Source organism: Haematobia irritans, chromosome 1 (assembly GCF_050003625.1).
Source record: "Haematobia irritans isolate KBUSLIRL chromosome 1, ASM5000362v1, whole genome shotgun sequence".
NCBI lineage: Eukaryota > Metazoa > Arthropoda > Insecta > Diptera > Muscidae > Haematobia > Haematobia irritans.
Window position 1 is genome coordinate 271,253,107 of NC_134397.1, and position 25,925 is coordinate 271,279,031.

The window sequence follows — 25,925 nt, forward strand, 5'->3', positions numbered from 1 at the left end:
CCGCAAGCCAAATCGGGGGATCGGTTTATATAGGGGCTATATATAATTATGGACCGATGTGGACCAATTTTTGCATGGTTGTTAGAGATCATATGCTGACACCATGTACCAAATTTCAGCCGGATCGGATGAAATTTACTTCTCTTAGAGGCTCCGCAAGCCAAATCTGGGGATCGGTTTATATGGGGGCTATGTATAATTATGGACCGATGTGGACCAATTTTTGCATGGTTGTTAGAGACCATCTACTAACACCATGTACCAAATTTCAGCCGGATCGGATGAAATTTGCTTCCTTAGAGGATTCGCAAGCCAAATTTGGGGGTCCGTTTATATGAGGGCTATACGTAAAAGTGGACCGGTATGGCCCATTTGCATACCATCCGACCTACATCAATAACAACTACTTGTGCCAAGTTTCAAGTCTATAGCTTGTTTCTTTCGGAAGTTGGCGTGATTTCAACAGACGGACGGGCGGACGGACATGCTCAGATCGACTCAGAATTTCACCACGACCCAGAATATATATACTTTATGGGGCCTTAGAGCAATATTTCGATGTGTTACAAACGGAATGACAAAGTTAATATACCCCCCATCCTATGGTGGAGGGTATAAAAATGTTCATAATAGTTTTCTTATATTAACAGGTTGGCTGATAAGTCCCCGGTCTAACAAAGAAAAACACATTTTTTTTGTCAAAATTCGTTTTTATTATTCAACATAGTTCCCTTCAAGAGCGATACAACGATTATAACGACCTTCCAATTTTTTGATACCATTTTGGTAGTACTCCTTCGGTTTTGCCGCAAAATAGGCCTCAGTTTCGGCGATCACCTCTTCATTGCAGCCAAATTTTTTCTCTGCGAGCATCCTTTTGAGGTCTGAGAACAAGAAAAAGTCGTTGGGGGCCAGATCTGGAGAATGCGGTGGGTGGGGAGGCAATTTGAAGCCCAATTCATTAATTTTTGCCATCGTTCTCAATGACTTGTGGCACGGTGCGTTGTCTTCGTGGAACAACACTTTTTTCTTCTTCATATGGGGTCATTTTGCCACGATTTCGACCTTCAACAGCTCCAATAACGCCATATAATAGTTACTGTTGATGGTTTTTCCCTTCTCAAGATAATCGATAAAAATTATTCCGTGCGCATCCCAAAAAACAGATGTCATTACTTTGCCAGGGAACTTTTGGAGTCTTTCCACGCTTCGGAGACGGTTCACCGGTCGCTGTCCACTCAGTCGACTGTCGATTGGACTCAGGAGTGTAGTGATGGAGCCATGTTTCATCCATTGTCACATATCGACAGAAAAGCTCGGGTGTATTACGAGTTAACAGCTGCAAACACCGCTCAGAATCATTAACACGTTGTTGCTTTTGGTGAAATGTGAGCTCGCGGGACACCCATTTTGCACAGAGCTTCCGCATATCCAAATATTGATGAATGATATGACCAACACGTTCCTTTGATATCTTTAAGGCCTCTGCTATCTCGATCAACTTCATTTTATGGTCATTCAAAATCATTTTGTGGTTTTTTTTGATGTTTTCGTCGGTAACCACCTCTTTCGGGCGTCCACTGCGTTCACCGTCCTCAATGCTCATTTCACCACGCTTGAATTTTGCATACCAATCAATTATTGTTGATTTCCCTGGGGCAGAGTCCGGAAACTCATTATCAAGCCAAGTTTTTGCTTCCACCGTATGTTTTCCCTTCAGAAAACAGTATTTTATCAAAACACGAAATTCCGTTTTTTCCATTTTTTTTCACAATAACAAAAGTTGCTTTACAAAAGACGCTCTATCTCACAAACTGACTGACTTACAGTCAGTATGGTTTTAGATTATCCGTAGTTAATTATCACAGAATCATTATAGTTTTTATTTTACACAAACTTTGCATTATAATTTTCAAGGTTATTCTTCAATGTTTAATACAAATGAAATTTATATAAATCAATTTCTTTCATATTCTCGTGTCATCTGTAGTTAGCATACATGTCTCCAAATGCATTTAAAATGAGTACGAGTTTAGTAAATTTACGGTGTATTCTAAAATTTAAATTTCAAATATTTTCTTATTTGTAAATTTTTAATATGGCAGAGAAGTTATTAAATAAAATGCATATCCTATTGTGGTTTTGTCTATCCTTATCATTGCAAGGATATTGTACACAATATCCTTGTTTCACATGTGTTCGTTTTGTACATGTAGTGTTTACGTGTGAAGTTTATTCGGAATTATTTTCGAAGATCAGTTCATGGTGAAACTTTACCTTTTGTCCACTAATGACTGCAGTATATTTACTATTAAGTTGTTGTGTCTTGGTTTATATTTATATTTCTATCTTTATCTAATGTTTGCTATTACAGCTGATTCCGATGATGCAATTAGTTTTCATATGTGAATGTTGTAATCTATATAGAGATCCATAAATTTACAATATTTTTTTATATTCAATATTTTCTAATGTATATATATTTTTTGCAGGGGATGTCGGGGTGTGATCAAAGCACTGTCGAATCATTGCCTGATGATACAACAGGTTCACCATTCGAGGTCGATGATTGTCTCAAAGTTCGAAAGTACTACTGCTTTCTACTGTCCAGCATCTTCACATTTCTTGCTGGATTCCTCATCGTCCTACTATGGCGGGCATTTGCATTTATATGCTGTCGCAAAGAACCGGAGCTGGGACCGAACGATCCCAAGCAAAAGGAGCAGAAAGCATCCAGAAACAAACAAGAGTTCGAGGGGACTTTTATGACAGAAGCAAAAGACTGGGCTGGAGAGCTTATTTCGGGTCAAACAACAACCGGTCGAATATTGGTAAGTTTACGAAAGCAAACCTATATGTATTCACAATTAAGAGATCCGGAAGAGTTCTAATAATGAAAATATAATATCTTGGAACAAAACCTGTAGTTATTTTTTCATTGGTCATTGTTCGTTTTGTTTTGTTTCTCCATTTGAATTTAATTTACAATGGCTTCCGTGTTAAAATGACCTGAATATTGATGTCGTGTTGGGACAACTTCTTACCATCTGTTTACATCGTTTGAAAGTTTCTACTATGGTTCATGTTATTGAGCCCTCCTCTGTTATGGAGTATGATGTACAAGAATTTTTTTAAATGTGGGTTAATAGGCACTTTTCGAAGTATTAACATACTCGTGATGTTTGAAGAAGTGTTTGTACTACTAAGTCTACTTGTGGTTACATTCACGTGGGAATTACCATCCTAGTTTTTTGTGTTTAACGGCAAACACTGCAATATGTCTGTAAGTTGTAATTTGATATGGTGACTACTTCGTGCAATGGGTATTGCATAGGGTTGCCAAGGACGTTAGCGAAATGGGATGATAGAGATTTTGGTGATGGCTAATAATAGCTGGTACAACTTATATGACTATACACATAAAGGAAAACTAATTTGTTTTTATTCGTAAATATGGGCAAATGAAACTTTTTTTTTTATCCCAAAAAAATTAACTAAAATTAAAGAGAAAAATCAGTGGCGCCAAATCATGACCATTTTAACCCTCTAATGTCCCAATTTTTTTGGCCAGATGATTAAATATTTAATGTTAACGACACAAAAGCAAGAAAACTAAACTAGAAAATTTTATACGGTAAAATTCAGTATATGCTGTAAAGCATTTTGAACAGTTTCAACTAAGTTTTCTTTTCATTTTACCCATTTTTCTTGTCTTTTGGGTTGTTTTACTAATAGCTTCCTTAATTAATGAAGCCCGCCTAAAGGCAGGATAGGGTATTAGATGGTTAATAATACAATTGTTTAAATCATAAAAGGATTTTTTTTTGTTAGGGAATGCACAACCGGACTAAGGTCCGCTGACGAACTAAGATTCTAAGGGATTATTCATTGAAAAAAAAAAAAAAAAAAAAACACGGGCATCTCAGGATCAAAACCAATGTTCAGAAAATCAATAACTCCAAAGTCGCACACAATATATATATAAAGAAGAGAACTTAGGTTCACCGACGGTCACAAGAATCCACACTTGTACTTACATATTGTAATTGAAAATACTGTTATAATGAAAAATACGGGAGATAGTATGCTATGGTAAACTTTATTAGTAGAGACGGGGATATGCTGAGTTATGCCGTTGACAGCCACGTAGAGAAAGAGAGCCTTAACTTGATAATAGCACGCAGGATACCTCGGTATACAAGAACAAATCTATATCTAGCGTTGCCACTAATGAGGGAAAAATACTGGTTTCCCTTTAATCTACTACTAAGAGGTTAGAGATTACACTGAGTCGGATATAATTCATTATTCAATACCTTACATCATAACTCTTAGACTAACTCGAATTATATTATCGACACATAGAGGAAATACAAATTGACAATTCATTGTCATTTATAATTCAGGTTAAATTATATTAAATAATCCATTAATGTTTAGAATTCATGCGAAATTACATTAAACCATTCTTTATATTGTAGAATTCAGGTGAAATTCCATTAAACAACAATAGTTCATTCATACTATTTTTGGGAATCGTACGGACATTTCCTTTGGATTTACTTCATATTGAACTTATGTGTATGGTCATTGAACTTTATACCCACGTTTACTTCATAAAATGTTTGAGACATACTTAAAACAATTTCGAAAGAAATAATGAAAATTAACTACATAGAAATAAGTTTTTGCGGATGTTTTGTGTACAAATTATTTTATCTCTCTTTTATTATAAATTATTTTGATCTAAAAATCTATACGTGTTTTTCAATCACGCTGAGGGTGGTCCGATAAGAAAAAATTAGGGAATTAAATGATGTGTCTCCGTTTAACTTAATACAGAGTAGCTGACACAAAGTGTTTTCAATTCAAACTACCATACTTTGGTCTCTGAAATAGCCCAAATAGAAAAGTCATTCATAGTGGCCCAAATTAGGACGCTTTTGTCCCCAAAAAATCCTCAATTTTAATTACAATTCCCCACAAAAATTCCCCTTCGAGTTTGGTCACCATGTATTTATGAACGAATTTATTTCTAAATACTCAATTAATAAATTTGGGTGGTAGATAAATATGATGTTGAATCATCTTCATAATTTCTATTGTCCAAAACAGTGATGAGCATTGAAGAGAGGACAAGATTTCGCGCCGAGTCCTTTCGAAATAATTTCACAAAATTTTGGGTGGTAGATAAATATGATGGTGAATCATCTTCATAATTTCTATTGTCCAAAACAGTGATGAGCACTGAAGAGAGGGCAACATATCTCGCCGAGTCCTTTCGAAAGAATTTCACAAATGTAGATAAATGTCTGACCCGAGCTGAGTAAAATTACAAATAAGCGCTTGTTTTCGTTTCTTGTCCAGATGATTCATTTGCACCCTTTTGTATATTTTTAAATAACGTAGAAATAAAGGTTGAATCACACACCATGCGTCAATACGTGCGTTGATGGAAGGGTTGTTTTTTTCTGTTTGTGGCAGACTATTCGAGCGTTTGATTTCAAAGAGAAATTTCAACTCTTCAATCATCGGACGCATTGAACGCATGGTATGTAATCCTACCTTAAGGAGTATTTCAAGTAAATAACATTTAAATCTGATTTATTATATTGAACCTCTTTCCAAAAAATCCTCACAAAAATTCTCAAATTTAAGGAAATTTCCACCCAAATCCCCATGTCCCCAACTCAACAGTTTCTTCCCCCTCCACGAAAAAATTTGGGGAAAATATCCAATACTGGCAACACTTTAACCACCCAGATCTTGTAATTGCGCCTTGCAACTTCTTCCCTTTGGGATGCGTCCAAAGGTAATATCTACGCTATCAGTTCAATAATAGTTCAAGACCTCAAAGATATAAAATATGAGGCTATATAGTGGTGGTGGCCAATTTGGGATGCGTCCAAGGTAAGATCTACGCTATCAGCTCAATAACGATTCAGACCTCAAAGATGTAAAATATGAGGCTATATAGTGGTGGTGGCCAATTTGGCGATGTTGCTTTTCATTATTAACGGCATATCTTCTTCTTTATAATGAAATAAACATACGATCGTTTATTGCAAAACAAAAAATACTTTTTTCCTCGATGAAATCGGATAGAGATCACATTGGGAATTTATGAATTTTTCCTTGGATTTCGGTGAATTCAAGCCTCCGCTCTTAGAATCATTTTCACCACCATGGAATTTGCTACCAAAAGGTTACCAATATCATTATAACTAAGAGGTTGGCTGATAAGTCCCCGGTCTAACAAAGAAAAACACATTTTTTTGTCAAAATTCGTTTTTATTATTCAACATTCAAGAGCGATACAACGATTATAACGACCTTCCAATTGTTTCATACCATTTTTGTAGTACTTCTTCGGTTTTGCCTCATAATAGGTCTCAGTTTCTGCGATCAACTCTTCATTGCAGCCAATTTTTTCCCCTGCGAGCATCCTTTTGAGGTCTGAGAACAAGAAAAAGTCGCTGGGGGCCAGATCTGGAGAATACGGTGGGTGGGGAAGCAATTCGAAGCCCATTACTTTGCCAGCAGACTTTTGAGTCTTTCCACGCTTCGGAGACGGTTCACCGGTCGCTATCCACTCAGCCGACTGTCGATTGGACTCAGGAGTGTAGTGATGGAGCCATGTTTCATCCATTGTCACATATCGACGGAAAAACTCGGGTGAATTACGAGTTAACAGCTGCAAACACCGCTCAGATTCATCAACACGTTGTTGTTTTTGGTCAAATGTGAGCTCGCGCGGCACCCATTTTGCACAGAGACTCCGCATATCCAAATATTGATGAATGCTCATTTCACCACGCTTGAATTTTGCATACGAATCAATTACTGTTGATTTCCCTGGGGCAAAGTCCGGAAAATCATTATGAAGCCAAGTTTTTGCTTCCACCGTATTTTTTTCCCTTCAGAAAACAGTATTTTATCAAAACACGAAATTCCTTTTTTTCCATTTTTTCACAATAACAAAAGTTGCTTCACAAAAGACGCTCTATCTCACAAACTAATTGACTTACAGACGTCAAATTTTGACACGAATCATTTGAAGGTTGGTACTATATAAAAATAATATGCATTTAATACTAGCGACGCCATCTATGTGTCAGACCGGGGACTTATCGGCCAACCTGTTATTTATAGTTCGATATAAGATTTTTTCAATTTAGTGTTTTCACTCGCCAACAATAGCCGGTTTTGATTAAGCTTGAACTACATCATGAATAATATTCTTCTTAAATAAACTTCGATGCAATAAATCAAACATCGTGCAGTTTGGCAGTATTACTTACTTTCAACACTAGTTTTGTTTACCTATAGCTCAACTTCATAGAATATATTTTATATGAAACATTAATGTTTACATGTCTACCATTCCAATCTCATTATTCTCCAATAATTGTAGCAGGTCAGTGTTCGCAGACTTGGTAATGAATACAATAAAACTGATACTTAATATTCGTAAGCCTTATAAGTATATGATGTTAAAAAAATTCAAGATTAGTACAACACTTTAAATTATGTCGATTCATTTTCTAATAGACATCATAAATATTGATAAATTAGTTACCATTCTTATCTTAGCATTGATAGACAACTGTTTGGACATCATTGAATTATTATGGCATCAAGAAGAATATTCTACTAAGGGGGGATTTGCTTGTCAATCAAAGACATACTGGTCATGTCTGACGATAGCCAGCCCTAAGTGACATAATTGTGATTCCCCTTCCATCAATTAACAGTTTCCTACAATAATATGTAGTATACATATATGGATGGTTGTAAAGAATTGACAAAATTTCAAATGGTTGGATTTATTATCCCAATAACCAACTGGCGTCTTGTAGACAATCTGACAAATGGATGATGGTTTTAGTATGAATAATAATTTCTGTATTCAGTTTTCTCTGCCATGTTTGAAATGTGCGAAACGTTCTCTTACGTCAAATGATAAATTTATAAAATTGGAAAATTTATGAGATATGCCAATAGAAATTCTATGACAAGACTTTTTATTATAACGAATGCAATCGAATCACTAATCAAGATGAAATACTTAAATGGTTTTTCTGAAAATCACACATATGTATATAAGGTTGAATGTATTTATTAGTTTCAGGATATCTAAATCGTGTCTGTCCGATTTGTTTTATTGCAGTGTGTAAAACTACTAGTACAAGATTTTAAATCTTATAATTGACAGTACTAGCTTAATTTTGACAATTAATATACGCAAAGAAAAAATGCATGGGAAAATGGTATCGCAAACTTTGTTCTTTTCTTGTAGTTTTTTGAATCACCAAAAATTAGTTTTCATTACAAAATTTTTATGTTTGCAATAAAAATAATACTTGGGAGCCACCGTGGTGCAATGGTTAGCATGTCCGCCTTGCATACACAAGGTCGTGGGTTCGATTCCTGATTCGACCGAACACCAAACAATTTTTCAGCGGTGGATTATCCCACCTCAGTAATGCTGGTGACATTTCTGCGGGTTTCAAAGCTTCTCTAAGTGGTTTCACTGCAATGTGGAACGCCGTTCGGACTCGGCTATAAAAAGGAGGTCCCTTGTCATTGAGCTTAACATGGAATCGGGCAGCACTCAGTGATAAGAGAGAAGTTCACCAATGTGGTACCACAATGGACTGAATAGTCTAAGTGAGCCTGATACATCGGTCTGCCACTATACCTAACCTAACCTAAAATAATACTTTTTATTTCAATCAATGTCCATTATGCCTTTATGCCTTAAAAACGTTGTATTTTGGTTTCGTTGTAAGAATATGATATAGCAGTATGTAATGCTGAACATTTTTTCAGTACGTGTAAAAGTGCATTATTTCTGTTTTCAAAAGTTGTATTTGGTACGTCGTTTGTAGGAAAGGTCGGCAACTTTCAAAGGGTATGTTTCCTTCAAATCAAGTTTCTTTACATGGGATTTTGGGCGCCCAAAACTTTACTCTATAAATATAACTGCTTGACTGTATGGGTGGCTTGTGCGTTGATGGCTATAGCGATAATTGTCTGTTGACAACAGTAACAGCTATGTAGCCCAGTGGATAGTATGTTGGCATACACTGAAAACATATTGTCGTGAGACCAAAGATTTCATGTCCTTAAAATACGTATTCGTTTTTTGCGTAACCTAGAAGACCCATTTCTTTGATATAGGTTTTTTTCCCTTATCCAAAAGACGATCAACTTTTCAATAAAGTCGTTTTGACCTTACAATTAAATGATTCGCCTTAAAAATGTGTATCTTACCATGAAAGAAAATTTTGTTTGACTAACACCAACTTGCCTTTAATAATTGTGAAAAAATCTTCAAAATTAATGAAATCCTCTTTAAATGTTTTGACTTTTTGCATCTTGAGAAAAAGAAATGTCACTGCACATATCCGTTGGTTAGCCAACTTTGGTATAACAGAGCTTCATTAATTGTCACACTCAAAAAAAAAAAAAAACAGTTTACTTGGATCCAAAGATTTTGACCTTCCCTTAAGGATTTTGGTATTGATTCCGAGCCAAAGATGCGACTTCTTTAAAATAAAGAAATTGTTTAGCGACCTATCTGGCTTTAAATCTAGAACCAATAAAATTAAAATTAGGATACAGATCTCATTTATCAAATTTTCATTCTCTTTTCGCGGTTTATTAATAAAGGTACTCACGTACAAGCAAATGCCAGTTTAAAAATCCAAATTATAACGGATACTTCAAAGTAAACAATGTTTTCTTAATTCCAAAAAAACATTAAACCAAAGACGCTAAATCCTCAAAATAAGTCTTAGCCTATATTTGAAGCGTTTTTATCTTAAATTTAAAGTTTCAATAGTTCAGTCAATTTAAGGACAATTTTTTTAAATCAAAAATGTATTTCTTTACTTTAAGGAAAATTAGCTTCAGTTCAAAGACATGCGACTTTAACGGAGGGACTCAAATTTACAAAACTTGTGTCCTAAATTTAATGAAAAAAATTTTTGAAGCAAATATTATAAAATTTATTTTAATTAAAATTTCATTATTTTAAAGAAATTTATCCTTAATATTTTGTAAATTTTGCATCCTAAAATTTAGGTTGCGTAATCTTTAATATCACTTAAATATTTTTTTTAGTGCAGAATTCAAAATTCCGCATTGAAAACAAAGCTAGCCATTCGGGTATGTTCTGGATTTCCCTTCAAAAAGATTTCACCTTCCACTTTGATTTCCCCCAAAAATGGTTCGTTGTTCTTGGTTTACCGTGAAACAAGATTTTTCGAAATCGCTTGCCGAAAATTCATAGTCTGAAAATCATATGATTTGCAGAGAAAAATGTAAACATGTAATCAAATATGTGACACAATTCTTTTATTTCTAAGTTCAATGTTCATGTTTGTTCTCATGTTCTGCAATCTAAAGAAAAACTACTGGATTGTAAAATACTTATAAAAATTATTAAATCGTTCTTACATTTTTGGCCAATTATCTTTTGTTTACTATTGTAAGAGTTCAGAGTCAAGCTCCAAATGTGAGGAACTAGGACTGCACGCAAAACATTTAACGCCTTTCGAAAAAAAAAAATCGATATTCGCACTAAAATCTATTGCAAATGTAATTTATGAATTTTCATCGTACTTTAAATTCGAAAAATGCGTATTATTTTGTATTTTATGTTTCTATAAATAAATAAAAACAAATAATTTTGTGAAGCATACATTTTTTCTCTCGACGGCGACAACTCCTAACGCAGTTTATTATAATTGACTGACTCTTGCGTGCGGCACTTTGCAGAAGTTATGTTGCCCAATCGTTTATAGCAAATCTGTAATCAAAAATATTGTTTTAATTTGTCTTATCTGGTAAAAAAATGTGTTTGTTTTCTTTTTAAAATTTAAGCATTATCATATTCATACATACTTCGTTGTAATATAAAAAGCATTAACACACATATTTTCAATTACAAAAGTTTCAATGCGTTTTCTCAAAATCTTGCAACACTGTCGTTTCGAACATGCATAAAATCAGCTGCTTTTAAGCAACCACCATTTTTGTTTGCAACATGTGAAAGGGGAATCTTGAACAATTTGTGGTATATTTTTAAATCTTGTTTTTAAATGGCTTTCATGTTATTTTATCACCCAATATTTATGAAGTATATAGAAAACATATGAAAAATTGAAAATAAATGATTCACTTTGGTTTTAAATCCTTCGTTTTGCAAATATAAAAGATTCCACTAAAAAATGTCCGTGCAAAGTTGTCCCATCTGTGAGGTGAAAAGTTGCATGCAGAACAACCCCTACGGGAACAATTCCCCGCAAGTCTTTCATGTGAAACCCAGAACATACCCGATTGTGGTATTGCTTCCGAACCAAAGAAGATATGAAGTGCACTAAGGATACATTTAAGACGCAATTCTCTTTTAAATTTGCTTACCCACTGTTTTTGAGTGTAAGTGAAAATTTTTGAGACACTTCCAAAATCTTTTTGGATATTATTAGGATGAGCTCTTTATAAAACCTATATGAAGTTTTGTTCACGCCATAGTTGACTACTCTCCAAGGACTTTCATTAGCATATGTTCGAAATAATTGCACAAGGGAATGCATTTTTTTACCATTTTAAGAGCTGTGTGCATCCATTTGCATATTTGCTCCTTGTCATGCACCAGAAAATGAACAGCAACAAGTTCACGCTACAAAGAACCAAGGAAAATTCGCTACCAATGTATGTGAACATGCAAGCAATTTAACTTTCATAAAATTAGTTTATATGAGAATTCATATTGGAATTCTTGCTGAGAGAACATGTCGGTTCCCCACTTTGGCACGCCAAATAAAAACTTCAATTAGTTAACTAAATATGGTCATGAAATGTGACCATAATTCTTAAAAAGAGCACATCACATAGGATTTTATTTGTCCATATCTTGAAAACTAATAGATTAAATCTGTGAGTTTTCACTATATACACCGAAAAAAAGTGAACTGTTTTATAGGAAGAATGAACTACCACGCACGAAAATTTAAATAAATTTTATTCCATATTTTGAGATTTCCACAAAGCGTTGTTAAAACCAGGAAATTTTAATGCCCTGTTGTACTTTTTAACTGCAGCTCACGAAATTACATCATCTCATAGAAGATAAAATTAACTAAAAGTAAAGAAGAAAATCATTGGCGCCAAATTATGACCATTTTAACCATACAGTAGTTCATTCTTACTATTTTTGGGAATGGGAAACGAAAATTTTCATTTGTTTTAGTTCATATTGAACTTATGTGTATGGTCATTGAAATTTATACTCACGTTTAGTTCATAAAATTTTTGAGACATACTTAAAAAAGTAAGATTGCATTAAGCTGTGGAAAATTTCGATAAAAATAATAAAATTTAACAAGCAAATAATTTTTTTCCAATAAAAATAAGTTAAATTTAGCGTTAGTTTAACTATGGACATTTTTTCTGTGTACAGATCTTTTTAAACGGTAGAGTATTTATTTGTGAACTCAGGTTCACTGCATACTAATGTATACTGATAAAATGGAACTTAGGTTCCAGAACAATTAGAATGTACCGAAAATAATTTAATTGGTGCCACCTTCTACACAGATATAGCAGTATAATCTTGCAGGTATCCTCTTCCAAAAAGTTTGAGTTCCCCAGGAAATGGTAGTTCCCATAGTCAGACGAGTGAATATTGTATTGTTCACTCATCTTCTTAAGAGTCTATTTTTCCATAAAATAATAATGGTCAACATGCGGTTTGGAGATATTTATCAAAGTTGCATTAAGTTGTTTCAGAGATGCCATCTTATTATCACATCATGTTGAAATATATTAATAATTTAATAAATAATTATAATATATATTAAATAATAACTTATTATATTTTATAAAGACAAATATTGTGATCGTTTTGGCGTTTGATAAAAAAAAACACATTCTCCCATTTTCTTTTAAAATAAATGAACATTTCATTATTGTTACCTTGACCATAGAAAATGTCATTGTGGATTGAGGTAGCACCTCTTGTAATATATTCACTCAAGCTTCCCTTTTAATAAAATTAGATTTTTTATAGAACATTATACTAATGTTTAAACACGGATATTGTTGTACTACCTTCTGCCTCCTACTCATCTCATTGAATAAATTAAATAACCGTGACAATTTTGTTGGTAACTATGTCCACCATCTAACCGAATGTTGGTTGTTTGCCTAATGGATAGGACAGGGCACTGAGCCAAGGTTGATGGTAACAAATTTCTTCAACTATTTAATGAGAACTTTAGCCAGCCCATGTAAAGTAAATAAGTGGTGGCTGCCAATTTTAGACATTTTCCATTAAATGAGAATTACTCACACTGACATTGGAATGTAATTAACTGACGCTGTTCATTGTTGCCAGTGACCAGGTATTGGCACACACACACCACAGTACTCCAAGGATTACTTACAATCTATGTTAGTTTTTGTCATTGCATCTAAGAGCCACGAAGAAGTTCATTAGTTACAAGGCTACGGTATCCAATACATACAGTGGGTCGTGATTGGTGATGGTATTACCATACACTGAAGAGTGATGGAGTACGTTTATTCACTTACAGATAGATATCCAACAGATTTAATTAAATATTCCCTTTGTAAATGTAAATTTTAATGGAATGCATTAACGTATGTAGAAGAACAATTGTATCGGTTGGGTGTTTTTTTCAGCTTCACATTTAATTAAAGTAACCTATGTTTAAGCATTTATAGGAAGGTGGTGATATTTTCATTATACAGTACACTACAAAACCTATTAACTAAATACGAAAGAGTATGTACCCTACAATTTAGGACATCATATTAACCCTGTAATGCCCAAACCCGCCATAAGCCGGTCTACATTAAAACGGGAAGATTTTCATGAAATTAGTCTAAGGATAACAAAATTGTGAAATCTTTGTTAAAACTCTACAAAAGACTTAAATATACTGAACACTTCCAAAAATCTAATTTGACTTTATAATGGGTATCATCAAATAAAATAATGAATAAGAACAAGATATGGATATGAATAACAACAAGAATTTTTATTCTTGTTCTTATTCATATCCAACAATTTTAGATGCCGTTAGTAGTTTGTTGTTGGTTGAGCAGCCAATGCTGAGTTTATCGTTACTTGATTTATTTATATTTAAATATATTCTTATATGTACGAGTATATATTATTGTTACATATTTTTTTCTTTCATACGACGAATTTTAGTTTTTTATTAGTTAGGGATATAGTTGCTTTGTAATACCTCTACCGGAAATGGATCACTCCTAGGTCCGGTTCAGGACTAGTCTCTGGTGTGTATACAACAGTCCCAGTTCTGGCCAAAACCTATCCCTACGGGAAATTAGTTCAAATTGCCACTAATGGGCCTATTACAGGACTGGAACTAGGGCACTAGTTCATCAAAATTTGTAATTGTCATATAATTTATTGATTTTTATACCCACTTGATATGAAAATCTTTTTGAATCTACACTTTTACTACAATAAAACTATCAGAATTATTTATTGTTCAACATATTCCTTTCTGGTGCGATACAGATGCAAACAGGGTCCTAAAAGTTTGTCCCAGACTGTTTCATGAGCAGTTGTCTAAGACGTAGACCTACTAAGTTGTTCCAGAACGTGTCCTTTAGGATGAGTCCATGTGTTGTCCTAAAGTGTAAATTTTCCCAGCCAATGACAAACCCATGTTAAAGTGACCGGTCCATTCCATATGCTTGGACCAGAACTGTGACTGGTCCATACACACCAGGGACTAACCCTGTATCGGTCCTGTGGTTGATCCACTTCCCGTAGGGATGGAATGGAACTTTAATATGGGTTTGTTGTTGACGGGATGCATTTATATTTTAGGGCACGACTTGGACTCTTTCTAAAGGACACATCCTGGAACAACTTAGGACTACCCCATAAGCAGGTCCATTACACACCAGGGATGGAATGGAACTTTAATATGGGTTTGTTGTTGACGGGATGAATTTATATTTTCGGGCACGACTTGGACTCTTTCTAAAGGACACATCCTGGAACAACTTAGGACTACCCCATAAGCAGGTCCTCATGAAGCAGTCTGGGACAAACTCTTAAGACCCTGTTTCATTTTAAACATCCGAATCGCATCAGAAAAGAAAACTTTTGAAATTTGTTGAACAATAGTTTATTCCTTAAAGATTAAATTTCAATAGAGTACAGAACTCAATAAATTACAGAGAAACTTTTGAAAATGGACACGCTCGGTCGCTTAAATTTTGTCCACATTTGGAAGGTGTCCACCCAGCAAAAACAATTGAAAGGTTTTCCTAAATCGTTACTTTCATACATAATTTTCACTTCATAAGAATTTGTTTTGATTTGCATAATATTTTGCGGCTTTGATCAATACCACAAAAGGTTACCTTGTGCAAAATTTGAGTAAGATCAGTTAAGAAATGAGACCTGTATGGTCACACATAAGGTTATTAGGGGCAAATTTTTCAAAATCGGGCAATACATATATGGGAGCTTCATCTACATCTGAACCGATTTCGATGAAATTTTGCACATACCGTTATTACTATAGAGGACTGGATCTAGCCAACTTTGAGTAAGAACGGTTGATAAATAAGGGTTCTATGGCCAAATTTGGGAAAAATCGGGCTATACATATATATGGGAGCTATATCTCAATCTGAACCGATTTCGATGAAATTTTGCACATACAGTTAGTGCTATCGAAGATTACATTTGGCCAACTTTGAGTACTATCGGTTGATAAATAAGGGTTTTATAGCCAAATTTAGAAAAATCGGGCGGTACATTTATATGGGAGCTATAGCTAAATATGAACCGATTTCCATGATTTTTTGCACATATAGTTAGTGCTATAGAAGATTACATTTAGCCAACTTTGTATAAGATCGGTTGATAAATAAGGGTTTTATGGCCAAATTTTGGAAAATCCGGCGATACATATATATGAGAGCTATATCTAAATCTGAACCGATTTCGATGAAATTTTGAAGGGCGATGAAAAAGATTATTTTTTGCCAACTTTGGTGACGATCCGTTTGTAAAAAAGCGCAAAGTAACCCCATTTGTCGAAATCGGGCGATACATATATATGGGAGCTATATCTACATTTGATCCGATTTCTTCCAAATTCAATAGCGTTCGTCCTTGTGCCCAAAAAACTCCCTGTACCAAATTTCATCAAAATCGGTTAATAATTGCGACCGGAATCCTGTGAACAACAAATACATGGACATACGGACGGACACCAAGCGCTAGATCGACTCAGGAGATGATTCAGAGACGATCGGTATATATTTTATGGGGTCTATAATCAATATTTCTGGTAGGCACATTTTTTGGCAGATCAAACTTATTATACCCTGACAACTATGTGGTTTAGGGTATAATTATTCAATGTTTGTAGTAATACGCTTTGCATTTGAAAATAAGTTGAAAGACATCTCCTATTTCGGAATCATCGAATTTAAAGATGATATCAATATTTGTGATTATTTATTTTATATGTTTAAGGACAAATTGTCCTCAGTTTTATAGCATTTATTTTATGTACGCCATAACGACTTCATTGAAAAGCTTATCGGCTTTTGGTCAAGGACAAAATCTTTGTGTCAGAGAAATGCGTCTTCTTTAAGGACAAGAAATCTTAGTACTCACGACAATATTTTTTTAAGTGCTCATCTAAATCAAGGGAGATATATAATCAAATTGCAAAAAAAGTTTCCTTACATTTATAGAAGTGACCTCCCTCACAACCCCACTGTATCGCAAAAAAACTTATCTGCTGCCAATTTTTCTACTAGAGATTATAACAGTCTTAAAAATATTACTATCCACTAAACGAAATAGGAAATGTATGCACAAATTGATTGCCATCATTACTTGAACCTCAACAGTTCTTACATTAGTAATCTGCTATATACCACAGATTTTTTTCTTTATCGATTACAAAGCAATAAGCATTGTGGCGGCAAACAATGTGCCAACTGTCACTATAATAAAAAGAGGACTACCGCCATATGCGCGAGAGTGACTGCACGAAAGGGAGGGGATATGGTATAAATGAAATTTGCTTCAATCTCGGATGTAACCATGGCTGATACAGTCACATCCAAATTGCTCCGTGTGAATACTATGACCCATAAAAGGAGCAAAAGCCAATAAACAACTGCAACCATCACCTACCTCTTCGACGTGGAAAAGCACTACATACTCTTCGTGACAGGGGGAAAAAAGAAAGAACCTGCAGCAAACAAGTCCTAGTACATAGATTGAGAACAGAAGTAAGCTATGGGGTCAACAATAAGTAGTCTTACAAAAAAAAAGGCACATAAGATAGAAAGAGAAAGTAGAAAAAAATCAATAAATTGTTGAAGCAACTTTAAATTTATTGATACTCGTTGTAATACAACGAAACACTAAACGGACATAGCAGGGTACAAGAACATGTGATGTTCAACTAATAGTTTCCAATCATAGTGAATTTGGACATTGGTAAATGGTATACGCTGAGAAATAAATTAACCCTAGCTAATAAACAACATGTCTTAAATTAGAGAACTGCTAAGAATCTAGGCACTAAAATCATTGGGGTCAATTATATCTATAATATTTTATGAAAATTAGAAAACATCAATTTTAATAAATAAGCATCAAGACTATGTGGCCAAATTTGATGATTTATTTATAACATAATCGACGTGTAAAAACTTACATGTTTGGGTCTACACAAAATCTTAACACTAAAACAATGATGATTGTAAACACAAAGATATCTTGTTCTTAAAATACGGACATATTTTCTTCTTTCTTCGAAGATCATCTTCGTACCAACCTTTTTTCTTCTCTATGTGCAATTGAAAAAAAAATAAATAAATAAAATAAAAATTATTTAATAAACAAATTGTAGTAACAACTGTTTACAATCAATCCAGGTGTCTGGATTGGTATAAGGTCTGCATTCGTATAACCAATTCGTTGAGAATTTTCCACTTTGGTATTTGAGAACCAGAGGATTATTAATAAAGTTTATCCAAGTTGCGTTTAAACATACGTCAATTTCGAACGTAATTTTTGGAGCCCTGACAGCAGTATTCATTCAATATTTCAATTTCATGGTTTCTTGGACTTTTCTACATTGAAAAAACAGTGAACCCACCAGGAAGAAAAATTTCGGTTAATTTTAGAAAATTTAAACTAAACGCTGGCATCACGCCGATGTCATTAAAATAAGGAAATATTTTTCGACAAATTCAGGAAAATGTATTAGACGTAATAATTTTTTTTTACTTGTTAAAGAAGGGAGCCACCGTGGTGCAATGGTTAGCCTGCCCGCCTTGCATGCACAAGGTCGTGGGTTCGATTTCTGCTTCGACCGAACACCAAAAAAGTTTTCCAGCGGTGGATTATCCCACCTCATTAATGCTGGTGACATTTCTGATGGTTTCAAAGCTTCTCTAAGTGGTTTCACTGCAAGGTGGAACGCCGTTTGGACTCGGCTATATAAAGGGCAGCACTCAATGATAAGAGAGAAGTTCACCAATGTGGTATCACAATGGACTGAATAGTCTAAGTGAGCCTGATACATCGGATTGCCACCTAACCTAACCTACTTGTTAAAGAAAAATTTGTAGTTTCAAAGAAAAATTTGGATTTCAAAAATGCAAGAATGTCTTTAGTGACATACGAAGTTCATGATGAACGCATTTGTAGTAAAATTTGCAAATTTAAAGAAATACTGAACTATTTTGTGGAAGACACGAATTTAGTTAATCGTTATGCTTCATTTGTGTATATTTTTTTCCTCGGTTTTAGTTAATTTAACTAACGTACGCAAAAAATTGTTAGAGTAATGGAAACTTTCTCCAAACATAATAATTTCATGAACTAAAATAAAGTTAAATTGGCTTTAGTGAAATAGAGAGTTCACTTTTTTTTGAGTGTAGATTTATCTTCATATTCCAACGTCTTGTAGCTTGTATATCGTTCTGTGCAATACATATTTATCATCGGCTCGTCTATTTATGATCTCTCCCTGTATACCAAACGAAAGCTATATTTCGTCATAACTTCTGCAGTGATTAACTTCATGACGGGGATTCCTCTATTAGATTTCGATTCAATCTATTTTTAAACATGTTTGGTGCTTCAAATTAATTTTGGCAACAAATTTCATGCTCTCTCCTTGTTTTCAGTTTGGTTGAACCATTTTCATTTCTATTCTAATGGGTAAATGGTCTGACCGTATTTTGTGCTAAACTTCGGAAGTCTTGACCATTTTTAATCCATCTTATAACATCATTAACAGAACAATCGTTTCTGCTAATGTATGTATAGTGGCCTTCTTCATCTCCTTGATCTATATACTAAAAATATAATTAATAAAAAATCAACCGATGGTCATAAACATCCTTTACTCTTCATTTGTTTTTGATAATAATAAAGAACGTCTTGAGAAGTATTTAGAATGTTATGCTGTGGTGGCATATAAGTTCACAAACATTCGAATTGATGTGTGCTGCATTATATTCAATGGCTTTGTGGCTGAGTGTTCTAAGTAGTTCTGGATGTTAATACTCGTATACCCAGGTTTAACTCACGAAAAAGCTTTTTAAATTATAAATATTATTGTATGTATATTTAATGACAATTGTCTTTCCTATTGTTTCTTTATCTTTTCAGGTCGTACTTGTATTTATACTTAGTATTGCGTCTCTTATTATATACTTTGTTGATGCATCTAACGAAGAAGTCGAAAGATGTCAGCCATGGAGTACTAACATTACTCAACAAATCGATCTTGCATTCAATATATTTTTCATGGTTTACTTTTTTATACGAGTAAGTTGCTTAATTGGTTTGCAAATTGGTTTGCTTTTTATTTCTTATTATTTTATTTTTATTAAATTTTTATATAGAGTTATTTTGATTTGAGCGTGAAATGATTGGTGGAAATTTTAATTGTGACGTTGTGAAAGATCTTGGAAAATATACAAATGATGAGAGTGGGATAAATATAAATTCATTAGCGTTAATCTATTTATATAGTTTAAATTCCCCTAGCTTGAGAACATTGGTTCCCTTATTTCAAACTAATAAATATAGTGTCATATTGGTACTGATGTGGAAACTGTATGTGTTGGCTGCAGCTTCCATTAGTTAGATTTTATTTAGATTTTCCGGTTATTGAATTGTTTATGTTCCAAAAGAACATACTCTCGCTCACTGCACATTTGCAAATGCCAGTATTCTAAGATTTGATCCTTTCCTTATTAATCTTAAAGAATACAGCTTTAGAAACAATGAAAGAAATACTTAAGTCAGGGTATATCCTTATATAGAGTACTCTCTTTTATGGTCTTCAGATTTTTATCTGTTGGGAATTCGTTTCGCAACTTTTTCTCAATTTTACTTGTTATTAATTTGCTTGATTGTAAACTTTGAGGATTTATCCCTCGGTCTTTGTCTTCAACCGTGTTTTTGGGAGACACCGTGTTGCAATGGTTAGCATGTCCGCTTTGCATGCACAAGGTCGTGGGTTCGATTCCTGCTTCGACCGAACACCAAAAAGTTTTTCAGCGGTGGATTATCCCACCTCAGTAATGTTGGTGACATTTCTGAGTGTTTCAAAGCTTCATCCGTGTTTAGAAAAATTCTATTCAATCCTGAAAAAGGAAAATATAAAAATGTATCTTGCCACTTAATTACCTCCCAAGGCGTGATTTTTAATGGGGTTTGGTTTTGATACAATACCTTTATAATTTCTGAAATTCTTTCCTCTTCACAATTTTAAAATCACAATCATTTTGAAAGTGAAACTGCAAAATAACTCAAAGTTTTTTTTTATTACAACAAAAAACATATTCTTTTTTAAAAATTAAAAGCTTTTTATTTTAATATGTGTATGTGCTTTTATGTTTATTTTGAGTTGTTTTATTGAATAATTCGAAGTAAATTCGAAATCGAACAGAAGATGGACAACAATAATAAAACTACGAAAATTATATATCATACATATAAGATTTTATTTTATAGTTTTAATTTCTTGTTTGTTTTTTCTTTTATATTTCAGTTCATAGCGGCGTCCGATAAACTTTGGTTTATGTTAGAAATGTACAGTTTTGTAGATTATTTTACAATACCCCCGTCCTTTGTATCAATATATTTAGATCGAACATGGATCGGTAAGATTTCAAAATTCTGTGTGTGTGTTTTTGTTGTCTTTTATGAATTCAGTCAAAAAGAAATATCAAATTAAATATCAAAAAAAAAAAAATTGTTCTTAATATCTGTCTGTCACTCTGTTACTCTATATATCTTTCGCTGTCTGTCTCTGGTGTTGGAAATTATTAACACAAATTTTCTTTATTTTTTTTCTGTTTTTCGTTTTATTTTTCTTATTATTTCCACTCCCCCCCGAAACGAAATGAAAAAATACGATTTACAATTTGTCTGCTTGATCGAAATGCATGATTGTAATGATAATGCTTTCACAAAAATACATACCCTCACGATTACAAAAACAAACTCACTGAAACACTTCTATACAAAAATATACGAAAAAAAACAAAAATATACTGAACACCACATGCAGGTCTTCGATTTCTTCGAGCATTGCGTCTTATGACTGTACCGGATATATTGCAATATTTAAATGTTTTAAAAACATCAAGTTCAATACGCTTGGCCCAATTGGTATCCATATTTATATCCGTATGGTTAACAGCAGCTGGTATAATACATCTGGTATGTATTAAAAAATATGTTTGTAACTTTATTATAAATGTTAACTTCCTTTCATATTGTATATAAATGTTATCTGTACAAATGGCAATACATATAATATAAATTCTTCAGCATATTCTAATTTAAAAGAAATTTTATATTAAAGCCTAATTAGATAAAAACCTTTTTCAACAATTGCACCGTATTCAGTAAATTATAAAGGGTGATTTGTTAAGAGCTTGATAACTTTTTTTTTTTTTAAAAAACGCATAAAATTTGCAAAATCTCATCGGTTCTTTATTTGAAACGTTAGATTGGTCCATGACATTTACTTTTTGAAGATAATTTCATTTAAATGTTGACCGCGGCTGCGTCTTAGGTGGTCCATTCGGAAAGTCCAATTTTGGGCAACTTTTTCGAGCATTTCGGCCGGAATAGCCCGAATTTCTTCGGAAATGTTGCCTTCCAAAGCTGGAATAGTTGCTGGCTTATTTCTGTAGACTTTAGACTTGACGTAGCCCCACAAAAAATAGTCTAAAGGCGTCAAATCGCATGATCTTGGTGGCCAACTTACCGGTCCATTTCTTGAGATGAATTGTTCTCCGAAGTTTTCCCTCAAAATGGCCATAGAATCGCGAGCTGCGTGGCATGTAGCGCCATCTTGTTGAAACCACATGTCAACCAAGTTCAGTTCTTCCATTTTTGGCAACAAAAAGTTTGTTAGCATCGAACGATAGCGATCGCCATTCACCGTAACGTTGCGTCCAACAGCATCTTTGAAAAAATACGGTCCAATGATTCCACCAGCGTACAAACCACACCAAACAGTGCATTTTTCGGGATGCATGGGCAGTTCTTGAACGGCTTCTGGTTGCTCTTCACTCCAAATGCGGCAATTTTGCTTATTTACGTAGCCATTCAACCAGAAATGAGCCTCATCGCTGAACAAAATTTGTCGATAAAAAAGCGGATTTTCTGCCAACTTTTCTAGGGCCCATTCACTGAAAATTCGACGTTGTGGCTCGTTAGTAAGTCTATTCATGATGAAATGTCAAAGCATACTGAGCATCTTTCTCTTTGACACCATGTCTGAAATCCCACGTGATCTGTCAAATACTAATGCATGAAAATCCTAACCTCAAAAGAATCACCCTTTATTTCCCATGCAAGTTGATACTATCACAAATTAATATGAGCGAATAAATATTTCTGCGAGGGAAATTTTCACGCTGATCATATATATTATTATACCCAACATAAGATAGTATTTGAATGTGTGCTGAATATAAGGATACAAAAACAGAAAATAGGAATTTTGTAAAAATTCATATGTTGTATCTTAGGGATACTACAATTGAATTTGACTCAATCTCTTCTTCGAATTCGGTTAATCTATTTGTAGTATTGGAAGCGCAAATTAAAAATGCGGAATTTGTCAAATGTTTGGGATTTTATTCCGAAGCAAGTATATAAGGTCGCCCTTATATACACCCTTCCCCATACAAAGTTCTACTAAAGACTGTCGTCCACAATCGAATTAAATGGGTTGTGATAAAAATTGCCTATGGAAAGGTATTTTAAAACTTATGAAAATTGTCTCCTAAATTGTAAGATAATCCATACGTTCACTGAAAAAAATATTAATCTGATATGGATGATTATGAAACCTATTTTTTTCATTTCTAAATAAATAAAATAAGCAGTAAAAAAGAAACTCAAAATAATTTTATTTTGCCTTTATTCCTTCTTCAATTCTGAATGAAACAACAAAAAAAGCTCAAAACCAAAGGTAAAGACAAAAAAAAAAAACTCGCATGTACTCAATTTTGCACTTTTCTATACCGGTATCAGTTGGAACATTTTCTAGTACTTAGTCCATAACCCTTTATTTGTTAATACCATATTTATACGTTTTGGCATACTTTCAACCAATTCCTCTAGTATATTCTGCCATTCAAGCTGTACTCGTTCCCACAGGTCTTCTAATTTTGATGGAGCTGATTTGTACAATACCAGCCGTCTTCCCACAATTGACCATAAATTCTCAATCGGGATGAGGTCGTGGCTTTGCGCTGGCCAATTCATCACTTGAAATTTTTGCTCACTAAGCCATTTTTTGACTATTTTTGTACTATGCTTCGGATCACCATCCTGTTGAAATACGACTTCATCTTCAGGATAGGCACTCTTTTCAACAAACTCGGGAAGTTGAGTCTGCAAAATGGCGACGTAGTCTTCCTTCTTCATTATACCATAAATTTTCATCAATGGCCCAATGTGCCACCAAGTGAAGCAGCCCCAAACCATGATGCTTCCACCACCATGCTTCACAGTTTGTTTAAAATGGTGGCGTTGAATGGTATCACCAGGACGACGCCAGGAATATTGTTTACTATCCGATTGGAAACGGTTAAATTTTGATTCATCTGACTACATAATACGTTTCCAGTCATCTGTCGTCCAGTTTTTATGCTCTCTTGCAAACTTTATTCGCGCCTTTTGATTCTTTTCGGACAATGTAGATTAACTTTCTTCACAGCTGAAACATAACCAATGTTGTGGAGTTCTAGTCTTGCTGTCCATTCACTAACTTGCTTATTTTTGGCAGCAGTAGTATTTTTCGGCGTTACGGACTTGTTCTGCCTCATTTCTGCCATCATAAGACGAGCGTCCGCTTCGGTCAACAGTTTTCGGCGGCCTCTGGTTTGCTCTTTGGTAGTAGTATTTCGTCCTTTTTGGACGCGAATACCACAGATGGAATTATATTTAGTTCTTTGCTATTTTCCGCGATGAAGACCCATTATTAGTTAAGGAAACTATATTGTCCTCCACATGGCGCGATAACTTTTTCATTTTAATTTTTACTTGATATTATTGCAATACACTTCGCATAAAGCTTTAACTCTTACTAGCAAACACGTTTCTAAACACAAAGTTGTATTACTGATCATAAAGAATGACAAAAAATACAAAACTGACGGTACATTTTGGTTTTATGCTGAGTACAAAATATTACTAAAATCGTAATTATATTTACAAATTACGTTGTTAGCTCAAATTTAAACATAATTTTAATTGTATTGACAATCAAATTAATTGATATTTTGTGTGTGTGTGTGTGGTAGTTACAGGCCATATACTGACATCACATACCAAATTTCAATTTCATTGCTCTTCTAAAAGTGATCCGAATGGCATATTTATTTTTAAATTCTCCCATTTATTTTATTCCCTTATTTCGTCAGACGGACTGACATTGCGATCGACAGAATTTCACCACAACTTTATAGGGTCTGAGACCAATTATTCGATGTGTGACAAACGGAATGAAAAAGTTTGTACACCTATGGTGGAAGGTATAACAATTATAACAGACTGATCAATCAAATATTGTCCATTACTTGCCACTATTTTTTCCCGTCGTATTTCGACCCAATTTTTGACTTCTTCATAAGAACAAAAATGCTGATCAGCAATATCTGGGCTATATGGCGGATGGGGTAGGATTCTCAACTTTTGCGTTTCCAAACTAGTTTATACGGTTTTTGGAATATGTGACTGAGAGTTATGATGCTGCAAAATCACCTTTTTCTGCCAAAAGCTTCGATTGAATTCTATACAAAGCTACTGTGATCGTTTTACTCGATTGCATCAGGTCATAGTACACAAATACAAAGCATAAACTTTATCTGGATATTCGGTTTTGCTATCGATGTTGAGGAATGACCGGGGTAAACATATGTTTTGTTTCGCTTGGGATTGTCGTAGTAGATCATTTTCTTGCCATCTCCAGTAACGGTGCTATGCAAGAAGCAGCTGTTCTCAATCTTCCCACAAATTAAACTTGACATATTCAGCACCGGGCGAGTGACACATATTGAAAATAGAAGCTGTGGAATATCCTGAACTGCGCCATCTGTTGTCAATCCCGCATTACTAATTTGCACACTCAATATTTTAATATATCTATTTTAGTTTCTATGAATTTCTTGTTGTCATCTTTGAAATATGTAATATTGTATGTACTGCCATTTGCTTCAAACCTATATTTCTTCTATACTGCGTTTTGTTAAAAAGCTGGACCTTTTAAACTTTGATTGTTAAAGCCAGAGGAATTAATGTGATTTTTATTTTATAATAAAAAACAACA

At 34.0% G+C, this 25,925-nt stretch overlaps 1 protein-coding gene across 48 annotated transcripts in view; it reads left to right on the plus strand.

Annotated features, from left to right (window-relative positions):
• slo (calcium-activated potassium channel slo) overlaps positions 1–25,925 on the plus strand; it is a 165,564-nt gene that overhangs the window by 44,664 nt on the left and 94,975 nt on the right. For all 48 annotated transcript variants that reach the window (XM_075294203.1, XM_075294179.1, XM_075294212.1 and 45 more), the window contains 4 exons: positions 2,493–2,831; positions 19,733–19,891; positions 21,123–21,234; positions 21,645–21,796. In XM_075294203.1, coding sequence (XP_075150318.1) covers positions 2,496–2,831; positions 19,733–19,891; positions 21,123–21,234; positions 21,645–21,796 — 759 coding nt within the window. In that variant the 5' untranslated portion in view covers positions 2,493–2,495. The remainder of the gene's footprint in view (positions 1–2,492; positions 2,832–19,732; positions 19,892–21,122; positions 21,235–21,644; positions 21,797–25,925) is intronic.